The 14431-nt window shown below is 27.4% G+C and overlaps 3 protein-coding genes across 3 annotated transcripts; 2 read left to right on the forward strand and 1 right to left on the reverse strand. All coding sequences in view use genetic code 12, as the record gives it.

Annotated features, from left to right (window-relative positions):
* Window positions 1-4066: 4066 nt before the first annotated feature.
* OP4 (Op4p) lies at window positions 4067-5302 on the reverse strand (the record flags this gene model as incomplete). Its single annotated transcript, XM_051756632.1, has 1 exon — window positions 4067-5302. The coding sequence occupies one exon, from the start codon at window positions 5300-5302 to the stop codon at window positions 4067-4069; it is 1236 nt and encodes a 411-aa protein (XP_051616935.1).
* A 5113-nt stretch (window positions 5303-10415) lies between these two features.
* On the forward strand, window positions 10416-11735 carry FAD3 (Fad3p; the record flags this gene model as incomplete). The annotated part of the gene is made up of 1 exon (XM_051756643.1): window positions 10416-11735. One exon carries the CDS (start codon window positions 10416-10418, stop codon window positions 11733-11735), a length of 1320 nt encoding a protein of 439 aa, XP_051616936.1.
* Window positions 11736-12053: 318 nt separating this feature from the next.
* Window positions 12054-14366, forward strand: KGF55_000199 (uncharacterized protein; the record flags this gene model as incomplete). Its single annotated transcript, XM_051756654.1, has 1 exon — window positions 12054-14366. The coding sequence occupies one exon, from the start codon at window positions 12054-12056 to the stop codon at window positions 14364-14366; it is 2313 nt and encodes a 770-aa protein (XP_051616937.1).
* Between the last annotated feature and the right edge of the window lie 65 nt (window positions 14367-14431).

A 14431-nucleotide genomic window follows, 5' to 3' on the forward strand; every position in this document is an offset into this window, starting at 1 on the left:
AGAATATTAAAAATAAGCATATATAGGTCACTATTCAGAAACAAATCAATATACGAAAAATTTATTTATATATTATTTATCAAATGATCTTTTCGACTGATCAAATAGATATAAAAAGGGGTAACAAGAGAGATCGTGATAACAATAACATTTTCTATATTGTTGTCTATATTAATGATTAACAATAGTACTATAAACATACGGCAATATGAAAAAAAAATTATTCTTTCCTTCTTCTTTGTCCTATCCTTCCTTTCCTATGTTTGGTTTTCGTCTAAATTCTTTTCCTAAACTTTGTGGAATGTTAAGCAACCAAACTATTGTATGCAGGTTTTGAGCCTTTAATATTTTTGAGAACTAAATTACCACTTAAGATGTTTTGCAGTTACTAATGTACTTTGTATTAAAAGTATTATTTGATCTAGTAGCTTAGCTAACTTCTGAGCTAGACCCTTTTCTAAAATTGTTCTATTTTATTACTTTTATTAGGCTGATAGTTGTTGTAACGTAAAGTGAAATGATATCCAATTTGAGTTTCTTCCTAGTTGTTTCATGATTTAGTTTTTGAAGGAGTGTGTACTTCACGTTACTGACATGAATGAATAACCACCATTTATGTTGTATTGGATCGTTTAAAAATATTTTGAATTGAAATAGATATAGTAGGATATGTGACAATTTTGCTTAGTGAGTTTGAATTTAGGGCAATGTGTTTTGAGTACTTTTGTATTCATTATATTCAGTCATTAATTCATTAATTCATTTATGTTGTTTGTTAATCCAGATTATTTAATAATTTTTTAAATTGAAGAATAAGAATCATTTGAACTAATATCAGAATTTGATGATCTTGTTGAATTATTACCACTACTATTTTCATCACAACTACTATTATTATTACTACTACTATTATTTATATTTTTATATTTATATATATCTTTAAATTTTTTTAATCTCCATGTAGTTTTTAATTTATTAATTTTTGGTTTAAATGCTGAATTTGGAGTTTCTAATGCTACTAACATTTTGGATTTTCTTGATTAATTTGATTATGTTTGAAGTTGAAGTAATGAATTAAATTTTTTTGAATTGTGATTGTATGAAGTTTATGTATGTTCGTATGTATGTATAAAATTTTACGAACTTTTAAATGGTAAGATTTGGATACTAATAAATGAAAAAAAGTGAAGTTGAATTTGATGATGAAGATGAAATCTTTATTAAAGTATACACTTTAGAATAAGAAGCAGATCAATTTGTATTTATAATGACTAAGCTTTTTCAATATTTCAAACTTGTTTCCATTTAGTTATAAATAAAAATTTCAGGTGAGTTTCAGTAAAGAAATAATATTTTATTATTATTTATTTTGTTATATGATTTGAAAATAAATAGCCTATAATACATCTGAAAAATTTAATAGTAGTTCTTGAAATTCCTTTTATTTAATAAATGTAAATTGTGTTAAAAGATTGTTTTCCCTTTTTCTTTATTTGATTGTTAATTTTGCTCTTTTATTATTAAAAATTTTTATTGTGTATGGACTTAGATCTCTTATTTAAATCATATTTACGTTGTTCCTGAGTATTGAAAAGTAAATAATCTGTCAAGTTGAGAAAAGTGCCCATTAATTTTTGAAAAAGAAGTTCCTTGTCGGTCGTTGAGTAATGATTTTAGAACATCTTGTGTCAAAACATTTCCCAAAAGTCATTTGACGTTGTTAATTGCTTAACCCTAAGGAGCTTAGTCAATTAATTTCTATAAAGTAGGTGATCTTATACATAAATTTAATGAAAAATTAATTTAAAATTTTGACGAAAATACAAATTTTCAAATTTCTTTATTTAGAAATAAACCTAGAACTTAGTGTAATAAAGAAAAAGTTAAAATTTCCTTCCATTACTCTATGTATCATGCAAGTACTTTATAGTTGAAACTGATTAAGTAGCATGTGGTTAAATCAGGGCGGATTTACTTTATTCCACTTTCACTTTAAATTAGATAACCTAATTGATAAGGTCTAAAAAATGAATCTGAGGAATTTATTTAGATCCCGAATTTAGTTTGTCATCTGAGTATGGAGTTAAAAATTTTACAATAGTTGTATAATGAATCGATTGAAATTTCAAATGCCATTTAATAATCAACAAATTGTACTATTGACGTAATAAAATAACCCTTTATTTTATTTTATTTCATTTTCAATTAACAAACTGTCTTTTTTAATATGTTTGTGGTATTACCTTGATCTCAAAATTACGGAAAAATATTAAACCCTTTACTTAATGAAGCTAATTAATTTTTCATTTGACTGAAAAAATTTTGTTAAATAGTACAAAATTCAATTTGGTATAAGGTTGATCATATGAAAAAAATTTTAGCTTTCAGTGTAAATCCATTATAAAATTGGCTGAATCCTTGTAATCTGCCTTGGTAATTGCATTTCGGTACCGACTGATATTCTGCGAATGTGGACCAACTCATTCTCTTTACCCATTAAGAAAACAAATTAATATTGAATCTCAAGTTAGTAGAACTCATAACCAAAAATTTAAATAGAAGAAAGTTTAAATCAACTATTAAAATACAAACTAAAATTAAATACAAAAAAAACCCTTTGTTCGGTTATTTTCATATACGTTTTTCAAGAAAATGCAATGCAACTGTTTTTTTGATCAACAGAAGGAATATTAGAAGGTATAGTTTTACGTAAATTAATGATAATGAAACAGAATGAAACAGAATAGCGAAATACACAATAGAAGGAAAAGTAGGCTTCAAATTTTCCTCTGTATTGTGTACCTATATGTATGTAAAGTTTAAGATTCAGTATATGATCACTTTTTCAATCCATCCATCATTCACGGCTTACCTTATTTCATAGAAGCCGATTGGCCATGTGGATAAATCAAATAAAATCACTGGAAGACAATTTGAATTCATCCACAGTAATGAAAAAATTTAACCCAACTTTGTGTATAATATGTTAAGTATTGTATTTGTATCATTTTAACGAACATATTTCTATGCAAACTTATTGATGTAAAGTGAAATAGAAATGAAATAAACTGATGAGTTACCGTTAAATTGCAATGATTGAATTCATAATCTGACTTAGACGATAAATAATGCTTTTTAAGAAGAACAACATTAAAATATTCGTTGTCACTGAATCATTTTTGGTCAGTTAGTAAAACCTTCTCTCATTTCGTAAAACTATGTATTGAGGTAAAGATGTGTTTTAAGGGGTGGTTCAAATAATATTTTTTTACAACATTTCAAGCAAATTTGTTTTGATTTATCCTTTTTTTTTGTCAACAAATTTCAATTCTAATTCGGCTAATATAAGATAAACGAAAACCAAGATTAAAAATATAGAAGATTAGTTTATAATTCATGTATTATTGTTCAAAAAATCAAGCTGCTCTTTGATTCATGAACTGACTTTAAACACAGTTAGTGGGGTTCCATTGGAAAAAGAGTACGATATTGTCAAATGAAGATTTAGCTTTTTTAACTCAAAGGTATTAAAAACTTTTACAGAGCAGGTCTCAACATAAATTTAATTAGTTCCTCTATGTAAGATTGAAAAGTCTGTAATAACACCATTCTTTTTTTCATCTCCGTATCGTATGTATCATAATCGTAGGAACTTTGATTTTAAAAATCAACTACATCATAGAAAATTTACAAAGAGATAGTGAACAAATATGTTTCATATATAACTATCAAAATAAATTTATTAAAAGTAAAAAATATTTAAAAAATAATATAAAATTTATAAAATGATATTGAAATTGATTTTTTTTTTTTAAAAATATTAAATAAAAGTGACCACTTCTATTTTTAAGAATTGAAAATGTAAACGTTGAAAACAAAATGAAAATACCAAATAATTTTTTTTATGATGATGATGATGAATTGAGTTTGATGATTGTCAAGATTAAGTGATATGAATTATGATGAAGATTTACTTTATTATTTGAACTGCGGCCAATTTTAGATTAAGATCCATTATAATTCATAATCATTATGATGAAATGTGGTTGAGATTATTCTTATTTATTTAATACATTCTTCTTTTGTTTTTTAATGAAGCACCAGCTGAGTTAGCAGCATTTATTAATTGATTTACATTATTAGCTAAATTGTTTGTGTTAACTTGTGGAGTTGAAGTAGTAGCTGAACCAAATTTAGTGACTAATGAACTTAAAGCATTACCATTAGCAGCTGGAGCAACAGCAGCAGCAGTATTACCTGAAGCAGCAGCGGTGGTAGTAGCTCTTGAAGTGGTACCAGCAGCAGCAGCAACTGGAGCTGTAGTAGTACCAGCAGCAGCTGGAGCAGCAGCAGCAGTGACTGATCTAGCAGTAATAGCACTTGATATTGAACCAGAAGCATTATTAATATCTGAAGCTGAAATTTGACCACTTGATAAAGCATTACCTAAGAATGAAGCAATTGCACCAGCCCAAGTACCAGCATTTGCTTGAATATATTGTAAAGCTGAATCCCATAATCCAGATGATTTAGCCCATCCATAAACATCTTCAGCAACAACTAAACCAGTTTTGAATGCAGAAGTTAAGAAATTAATTGAAGCTTGAGGATCAGCAATAACTTTATTAACTAATGATTGAACTATTCCTGAATCTGAAATTTCTTGAACAATCCATTGAATAATTGAAGCTAAATCTCTTTTATCTAAATATTCACTACCATCAATAATTTCTCTTCTTGATTTAGCAGTAGCAGCTGGAGCAGCAGCTGTAGTAGTAGCTGAACCTGATGATGATGATCCTGATAACCATGAAGTAATTAAGTTAACAGCAGTACCAAAAATAGATTTAGCAACATCTAAAAATGCATTTCTTAAATCTGGATCATTTAAAAATTTACTAAAAATATTACCTAATAATCCAGAATTCCAAACAGCTTCAATTAAAGCTGGACCTTGAACAACAGCAGTTTGAATAGCAGCTTGAATAATATTTTGTAAAGTACTTGCAATAGCTTGATTAGTAGTTAAAGTATTCCAAACATCATTAATGATTCCTGAATTAGCTAAAGCAGTAATTAAATTACCTAAAATTGAATCAGCTCTTTTATCATGTTCAATTAATTCATCACCTTCTAAATATTCTCTTTTTGCTTGATGAGATTTAATTTCTTTTAAAATGGCTAAGACATCATTAATATCTTCTCTTTTAACCATAGTTTGTTCTGAAACAATAGCTGGAGCAGCTGAAACGAAAGTTGATGAAGCTAAGATAGCAAATAAAGTGGCTTGAGTAAATTTCATTTTTAATATTATGTATTTATGTGATAGTTTTGTTTATGAAGTTGGAACTTTTGAAAAATTAATTGATTGTATTTGATAGCGAGTTATGAATGTAGTAGTTTATTTACTAATGAAATGAAACTTGATTTATAGTTGAAAGCTGAAGAAGTTTTGCTTGATGATGATAAAAAAAAGAAAAAAGAAACAAGACTAAAATGATTTGAAAAAGGGATTTGAAATCATTTATATATTTTTGAAATGATATCCAAATACCTATTCATAAATTGAAATTAGACTAAACATAATGATGAATTAAAAAATTGTTTAATTGACTATAATAGAAACAAAAAAAATATAATTTGATTTTTTATTACTTTACTGTTTTAGGAAATTTCAGATTCAGAGATTTTGTGTAACATATTTAGACATTTTATACATAACCTTGAATTTAGCATTTTAAATTTGAGTTTTATTTACAATATGAAGATTTCTTATACTGCTAACAATAGTAAAAAGTATGTAAAGAGAAATTGAAAATTTAAATCTTAAAACCTAGTTACTCCACATATAATCATGTCACTTGTAAGCTTGACTGTTTTCAGTAAATTATTATTGTACACAGATACAAGGTTGTTTCAAAACATAATTACTATTATGATATAGTTTCGTTTCTTTTTTTTACATGTCCAAAATGCTTCTGCCTCTCCTTCCTTCCTAGTACTAGTAACGATTTTGGCTTATTGTCTTTCTAAAAACAAACGTTGGGCTCACATATTTATTGGTATTTGTAGATCTTTATTTTATAAATCATCAGAGGAAATACGATTCGATAGACATAGACAGTGGTTAATGGTTATTAACTCCAAACATTTCAACAATACAACCAGAAGTTGTGGTTTTAATTAAGTTCAACTTGTGGTTATTTTTTTGTTAAGTGAGTTGTGGGTTTTAGAAAATATGAAATTTTCGACTCCACTTCAAAATTATTTGGGCATAAAAAATAATTTGAGCCCTGATATGATATTTTTTGCGTTAAATTTTTAGACTATTATTTTTTAATATTGTGTTCGATGCTAAGGTATGAATTCTGAGATATTTAGTTTTTTGCTAATTGTTCAATTAAACTTATTTGAAACTACTTTGACATGCTTTGAGATCGATTGAGTCGATTGTAGTAGAGGTAGAAGCAGAGAACAGTAAAAAATCCAAATATTAAGCTTAGTAGTGTGATAAAAAGAGCATTTCTCATCGAACACGATACAACATTAACCTAATACTTCAAACCAAAGTTTCATAATGAAAATTTCTTTATATCGTTATGAAATTGATGACTTCATTAACAAATTAAAGTTTTATACTAAATGGTCAAGAACTAGAGGTTTAAGGTTAAAATTTGTTTTGATGGGATTGAAACTTTAGGTGAATGGTTATGGCGAATTTCCAATTTTTAAAGTTATATGCTCCACAAATTTTCGTTTGACCTTTCCGCCTTTTAAAGTTTCAAAAACTACTGTTAATAAATTTAAATATAAAAAATTATTTGTGTCAATATTGAACAACAATTTGAAATATTATATTTGAGAACACATAACTAGTAAGTCCTTAACTATTCTTATTGTACTAATAATTAAATTAAGTATACAAACTATTCCTTTTATAGTATTTTAACACAATAATAATACAATTATAAGAGTGGACTAAAATATATATTGTGTTACAAACACGTCTTAAATTTAATGCAAATAATTTAACTGATTCAGGAAGATATGGCATCTAAACGGAATCAAAAAATAAAAAAACAAAAAATATCGAGAGGGGCAAAGATCTTCTAAGAAGTGAACAAATCAGTCAAATCAAAATCGCTTATTTCCAATTTAATACAAGAATCAAAGACCTATTTGAATTGATATCAACTTCAGAAAGGATTACCAATTTTAATGATTGATCAACAACAATAGTAATTATAATAAAAGCCACCAGTTATCCGTTTTGTTATAAAAATAAAACAATAAACTTGTCGTCTTTAGTCTATATATTCATTCGTATAATTATTTACATCATTCAATAAATTTAAACTTCTATTAATGTAAATCTACTTAGTCTTAGTATGGAGACATGGTTAGTTCCAATTGAAATAAATTTTTTTATTATTGATTGGAACACGACAATGAAGATTTATATACATATACTGGTATGGCTTTATTGATGGGTTAATAAAGAAAATGAATCCTGATAGGTTCTTTAGTTTAATAATCCTAATTCAAACGTTTGAATTGGTTTAGTTTAAATATAAAAGACCCTCTAATTTTGTGCGACCCTTTTAAAGGAGAGAGAAAGGGAAATAGAAGAAATTAAGTTCAACAGTTTTGTGTAATACAATTTAATTTAAATTTACGAGATAGAATAAAAAATAAAAATAAAAATAAATTTATTACTATTTATAGTAAATAGTTTTATATATAGTATTAGGTATATTGTTAGTATTAGTTTCATTAATTATATATCAATATCAAACGTTTTTTCACATTTTCAACTTTGACTCAAGTTTTAACCATTGTAAATTACACTTTGACTTGTTAGAAAAATTAATTTGAATTTAAAGCTGTCATATTCTATGTTATTTCTATTGTTTGAACGAAGTGCAACTAGGTTTTACTCTTTTATACAAACCTTTCTTTAATAGGATTAAACTACAGCAGCATTAACGACAAAACTCAAACTTGACTCAATTTCTTCTACTTTTACTTTAACTTTTTTGGTCTTCTACTGGGATTAAAATGGTTACATGACATCGCAAAAAAGAATCTAAAAAAACATCTAACCAAAAAACAACAAAACCATGGAATTAGCAATTAAGAAAATAGGAGTTTAACTCCAAAATTTCGACCCCACTACAAAAGAAAAAGGAAGAATAAATAAAATTAACGCAGTTCATGTGTTTCAAAAAATTTCAAAAAAGGATTTATAGTCATCCCAAAATTTTAAAATTGACTGTTTATACTGTTTGTAGTATTTTTTAAATTTACGAGCTTCATAATTAATAGACATTGATTTGCATTTTAATAGTTTGAACAATATAACAGTCAAACAAACATGGTAAATTTACGAGAATTATCGTTGACAAATAATTTAAATTTGAATTATCAGATTGATTTATTGATTGACCTTGCTCTTAAATTATTGATTTTCAAATAATTTCTTAAAACATTTTCTATTGTTCATTATTATGTCAAACTATAATGAGTAAAAAGTCAATCTTTACTATTAATTCTATACAAATGAAGCCTAAATAAGCTGATAGTAATTGAACAATTAATTTTGAAAGTTTTGTCTTCTAGTCTAACGTTATTTTAACCCGTTTTATGTTATAATTCAAATGATTCAAAAAGTATGGGGTAAACCCCCCTTTGAAATTTTTTGCTTACTAAATTAGTAAATTTTTCAAAGACATCCAATAGAATTCAATTCATTACAGGTATCTCCTATATGATATGACTATTATGTTCTTTAATTTACATTTCAAGTAAGTACTTGAGTATTCTGGTATCGAAAAAGAAAAGAGCAATGAAGTAAGTAAATTTTTCTACCAACTAGAACGTATCAGAAATGGAGTACTTGATCCTTCAAATTCAGATTAAGCTTAAAGGATAACTCAAACTCAAAGTTTAAAAAACAATCTCGCATGGTATTGAAACGAACAGGTTACAGGTTTCATTGGTGAATCAAGTACATAAGATCATTATGACCCTATGACTTTAAAAAAGCACAGATGTACCACTAGCGATTCTTGAACAAATAAAAAGAATAAGTACTATTGGAAGAAGGCAATATTTTATTTCATTATCCAACCCAATTTTCAAATCAATTGGAATAGTTACTGCTTCATGATAATTTTTAAATATTTGAAATAATTGTTAATGTCTTGATTAATTCATTTTCAAGAGACAACTTGCTCAGTTTATATGAGCCAAAATTTTCATTAAAACAGTAGTTCAAAGAAGAATTCGTAAGGAAAACAGTAAACCCTAATTTATTGTAAATTTAAAAGAGATTTGATGAGTACCAAAGGTGTATATTTAACATAATTTTTACGCAAAAATATAGTAATATTTAATATGGATTCTTAAAGTCTTTGTCTCGGTCAATAAAATTTAAAGCCGAAAGCCAACAGACAAAAGAATGGACAAACGAGGTTCAAGCAAGCTCTTACTTCAACATCCATATTCAAGTACTTAGTAATTACAATCTATTTTGAAAATAGAATTTCTTACGTGAAGATTCGTTTTAAACGGTTTCAAACCTGCATATAAATAGTGACGTATGAAAAAAAGATGAGGCTTTAACTTTTTTTTTTCTTTTGTTTAAATTAGAATTAAATTACGATAAGCTCGACCAAATATTTATGTTTCAAATCAAATCCGAAACGTACGTTATAACCATATACTTAATTTTTATTTTATTTATTTACTAATTAAGTCTCATATGGATACCAACTCATTTTATTCAAATTTCGAGAGTGTTCTGGTTGGAGGTAGAAATTAATTAAATAGTAATTAAATTTCCGTCGATGTGATACAAAATCGGCTGGATTTTAAATTATAATCATTTTTTTCTATTTCGTAAAGCTTTAAATTTTTGAAACAAGAACACAATGTGAAACTTTCAAAAGTCATGATCTGTCAGTCAAATTTCAAATCAATCAAGAAATATGACAGTTGTATCAAGTTTAATTTGATAATTTCTTATTTCTTGAAATCAAAAATTTGTCTCATATTTATGTTGACACAAAATACCGAAAATTTTTTCACACCCATTTTTTAAATTTTTAAGTGAGTTACATTAAACTTTGGATATTAACGTGGATATAAAATTATAATAATAATCATGATGAGTAAAATCATTTATCTTATTTTTGATAAGGTGTTAAATTTTTAAATTTTTTGAAAATCTATTTCAAATTTTATTTAAAAGTAAAGGGATTTTTCATTTCAATTCTTAAAATTTGTGTATATATTAGTTCTGATCCATTAGATCTCAAATACTTTTCATTCATTCGTTTCAAATCTTTGTGGCAAAACATAGACATACTTTTATTTAGCTATCATATCATTCTATTCACCTATATTTCTGAAAAATGAGTATAGTTCAAGAATCTGCATCAACTGGAACAAGTACCAGCATAAATGAAGACATTTCAACATCAACAGTACAAAGATCAGGTAATATTGCATCTTTCACTTCAAGTCAAACATTTACAAAAAATTTAACAACAATTGATACTAATGGGAATGTTTTTAAAGTTCCAGATTATACAATAAAAGAAATTTTACAAGCCATACCGAAACATTGTTATGAAAGATCATTAATTAAATCTATGGGATATGTTATTAGAGATATTTCAGTGATGATTTTAATTAGTTATATTGGACATACTTTAATTCCAAAAATTGAAATTGAAAATTATTCAAATTTATCATTAGTAATTAGAAGTATTGCATGGATGATACAATCATATTGTATTGGATTATTTGGATTTGGATTATGGATATTAGCTCATGAATGTGGTCATGGTGCATTTTCAGATTATCAAAATATTAATGATATAATTGGTTGGATATTACATTCTTATTTAATTGTTCCATATTTTTCATGGAAATTTAGTCATGCAAAACATCATAAAGCAACTGGTCATTTAACTAAAGATATGGTTTTTATTCCATATACAAAAAAGGAATTTTTAGAAAAAAACAAAGTTGATAAAATTGCTGATGTTATGGAAGATAGTCCAATTTGGTCATTTTTAGTTTTAATTTTTCAACAATTAGGTGGATTACAGTTATATTTAGCTACTAATGCTACTGGACAAGTTTATCCTGGTTATTCAAAATTTGCAAAATCTCATTATGCACCTTCATCACCAGTTTTTGATAAACAACAATATTGGTATATAATTTTATCTGATATTGGAATTATAACTACTTTCATCGTAGTTTATCAATGGTATAAGAATTTTGGTTTATTTAATATGATGATAAATTGGTTTGTTCCTTGGTTATGGGTAAATCATTGGTTAGTATTTGTAACATTTTTACAACATACTGATCCAACAATGCCTCACTATACTGCTAAAGAATGGACTTTTGCTCGTGGAGCAGCAGCAACAATTGATCGTAATTTTGGATTTATTGGTCAACATATTTTTCATGATATTATAGAAACTCATGTTTTACATCATTATGTTTCAAGAATTCCATTTTATAATGCAAGAGAAGCAACTGACGCTATAAGGAAAGTTATGGGTGAACATTATAGATACGAGGGTGAATCCATGTGGCTTTCCCTTTGGAAATGCGTACGTACTTGTCAATTTGTTGATGATGATAAAGAAGATGCAAAAGGGGTAATGATGTTTAGAAATGTTAACGGTAAAGGTGGTGTTAAACCAAAGGATTAAATTTTATAATTTAAGTCGATTAGATCAAGTATTTTTATGGCATTAATAGACAACTACTTACTTTTGACTGTACTTTAAGCGTAACTCTGTGGATAAGAAAGGATGGGGGGCATTAGATAACATAATTCCAGTTACTTTTTAACTTTCTTCTTTTTATAGAATGGTTGCAAAAAAATTGCCTGGACAGAATTTCTCGACCGCATTTGGTAGTTCAGGTCGGCTTTATATCTGTACTATCAAAAAATTTTTCAGATCAGGTTTGAAACAAAGTAACAAGAAACTTCACCAAATCCCTTCAATAAACACATCACAAGCAGTATGACGATTCTTCTACGTGGTGTGAGTAGAATATCGAGACATACAAACTTTATAAATTTTTCACCGATAAATAGAATCACCACTTTCAATAAAAGACAGTTTCAATCATCGCTACGTAAAAATGAAGATATAAAACAAAAACAACCAGAGACATACGAGGAAGAAAAAGTAGTAATAGATGAAATTATTAAAAATTCAACGCCAGAAGATATACAAGCTTCTAAAAGGATGAGAAACATAGGTATATCAGCTCATATAGATTCAGGAAAAACCACTTTTACAGAACGTGTTTTATTTTATACTGGTAGAATTAAAGCTATTCATGAAGTTAGAGGACGAGATTCAGTTGGAGCCAAAATGGATCATATGGATTTAGAAAGAGAAAAAGGTATTACTATTCAATCTGCTGCAACTTATTGTTCATGGGATAAAGATAATCAATCTTATCATTTTAATTTAATTGATACTCCTGGTCACATTGATTTTACAATTGAAGTTGAAAGAGCATTGAGAGTATTAGATGGTGCTGTGTTAGTTGTATGTGCAGTTGCTGGTGTGCAATCACAAACTGTTACTGTTGATAGACAAATGAGAAGATATAATATTCCAAGAATAACTTTTATTAATAAAATGGATAGAATGGGATCAAATCCATGGAAAGCAATTGAACAAATCAATTTGAAATTAAAATTGCCAGCCGCTGCTATTCAAGTTCCAATTGGTGCAGAAGATCAATTACAAGGTGTAGTTAATATCATTGATAGAGTTGCATTATATAATGAAGGATCACAAGGTGAAACTATAAGAAAAGCAGAAGTTCCTGACGAATTAAAGGAATTGGTTGAAGAAAAAAGAGCATTATTGATTGAAACTTTAGCTGATGTTGATGAAGAAATAGCTGATATATATTTGGAAGGTGAAGAACCAACTGTTGAACAAATAAAACAAGCTATAAGACGTGCAACTATTGGTAGAAAATTTACACCAGTACTTATGGGTTCAGCATTAGCTAATAAAGGTATTCAACCAGTTTTGGATTCTGTTGTTGATTATTTACCTCAACCAAATGAGATTTTAAATACAGGTTTAGAAGTACATAATGATGGTACTGAAACTCCAATAAATTTAATTCCATCAAGTACAAAACCATTTGTTGGTTTAGCATTTAAATTAGAAGAAGGTCCATATGGTCAATTAACTTATATAAGAGTCTATCAAGGTAAATTGAAAAAAGGAGCCTATATGACCCATATTAAAACAGGTAAAAAAGTCAAAGTTTCAAGATTAGTTAGAATGCATTCAAATGATATGGAAGACGTTGCTGAAGTAGGAAGTGGTGAAATTTGTGCTACTTTCGGTATTGATTGTGCATCTGGTGATACTTTTATTGGTCAAGGTTCTTCAAAACAAATTGCAATGAGTTCAATGTTTGTTCCTGAAGCTGTTATTTCCTTAAGTATTGCACCAAAATCGAAAGATAATGGAGCTTTTTCAAAAGCAATGAATAGATTTCAAAAAGAAGATCCAACTTTTAAAGTTCATTATGATTCTGAATCTAAAGAAACTATTATATCAGGTATGGGTGAATTACATTTGGAAATTTATGTTGAAAGAATTAAAAGAGAATATGGTGTTGATTGTATTACTGGTAAACCCCAAGTTGCTTATAGAGAAGCTATTACCTCGTCAACACCATTTGATTTTACACATAAGAAACAATCAGGTGGTGCTGGTCAATATGGTAGAGTAGTTGGAGAAATGAAACCAATTGATGGAGAAAATAAATTTGAAACTCAAATTGTCGGAGGAAAAATTCCTGAAAAATTCTTATTGGCTTGTAATAAGGGATTTGATGACTGTTTAGAAAAAGGTCCTTTAATTGGTCATAAAGTTTTGGGAGTTGATATGTTAATTAATGATGGTCAAACACATGTTGTTGATTCTTCTGAGTTAGCTTTTAGAACAGCTACTCAAGGTGCTTTCAAACAAGCATTTTTAAATGCTTCACCAGTAATCTTGGAACCAATAATGAATGTTGAAATTACTGCTCCGAATGAATTTCAAGGTTCAGTCGTTGGTTTAGTTAATAAGTTAGGTGGTATGATTAATGAAACAGTAAATGGACAAGATGAATTTACTGTCACTGCGGAATGTTCATTGAATTCAATGTTTGGATTTTCAACAAATTTAAGAGCATGTACTCAAGGTAAAGGTGAATTTTCATTAGAATTTTTAAAATATTCTCAAACTAGTCCACAATTACAAAAACAATTAATAAGTGACTATGAAAAAGCTCAAGCAAACAAAAAATAGATAGTTATCAATAATAACTTGTATATAGATTATACTTGTACATATACGTAAATAAAAGTTAGTCC

The sequence above is a fragment of the Candida pseudojiufengensis genome, assembly GCF_024610245.1.
Source record: "Candida pseudojiufengensis strain CBS 10847 chromosome Unknown scaffold6, whole genome shotgun sequence".
Classification (NCBI taxonomy): domain Eukaryota; kingdom Fungi; phylum Ascomycota; class Pichiomycetes; order Serinales; family Debaryomycetaceae; genus Lodderomyces; species Lodderomyces pseudojiufengensis.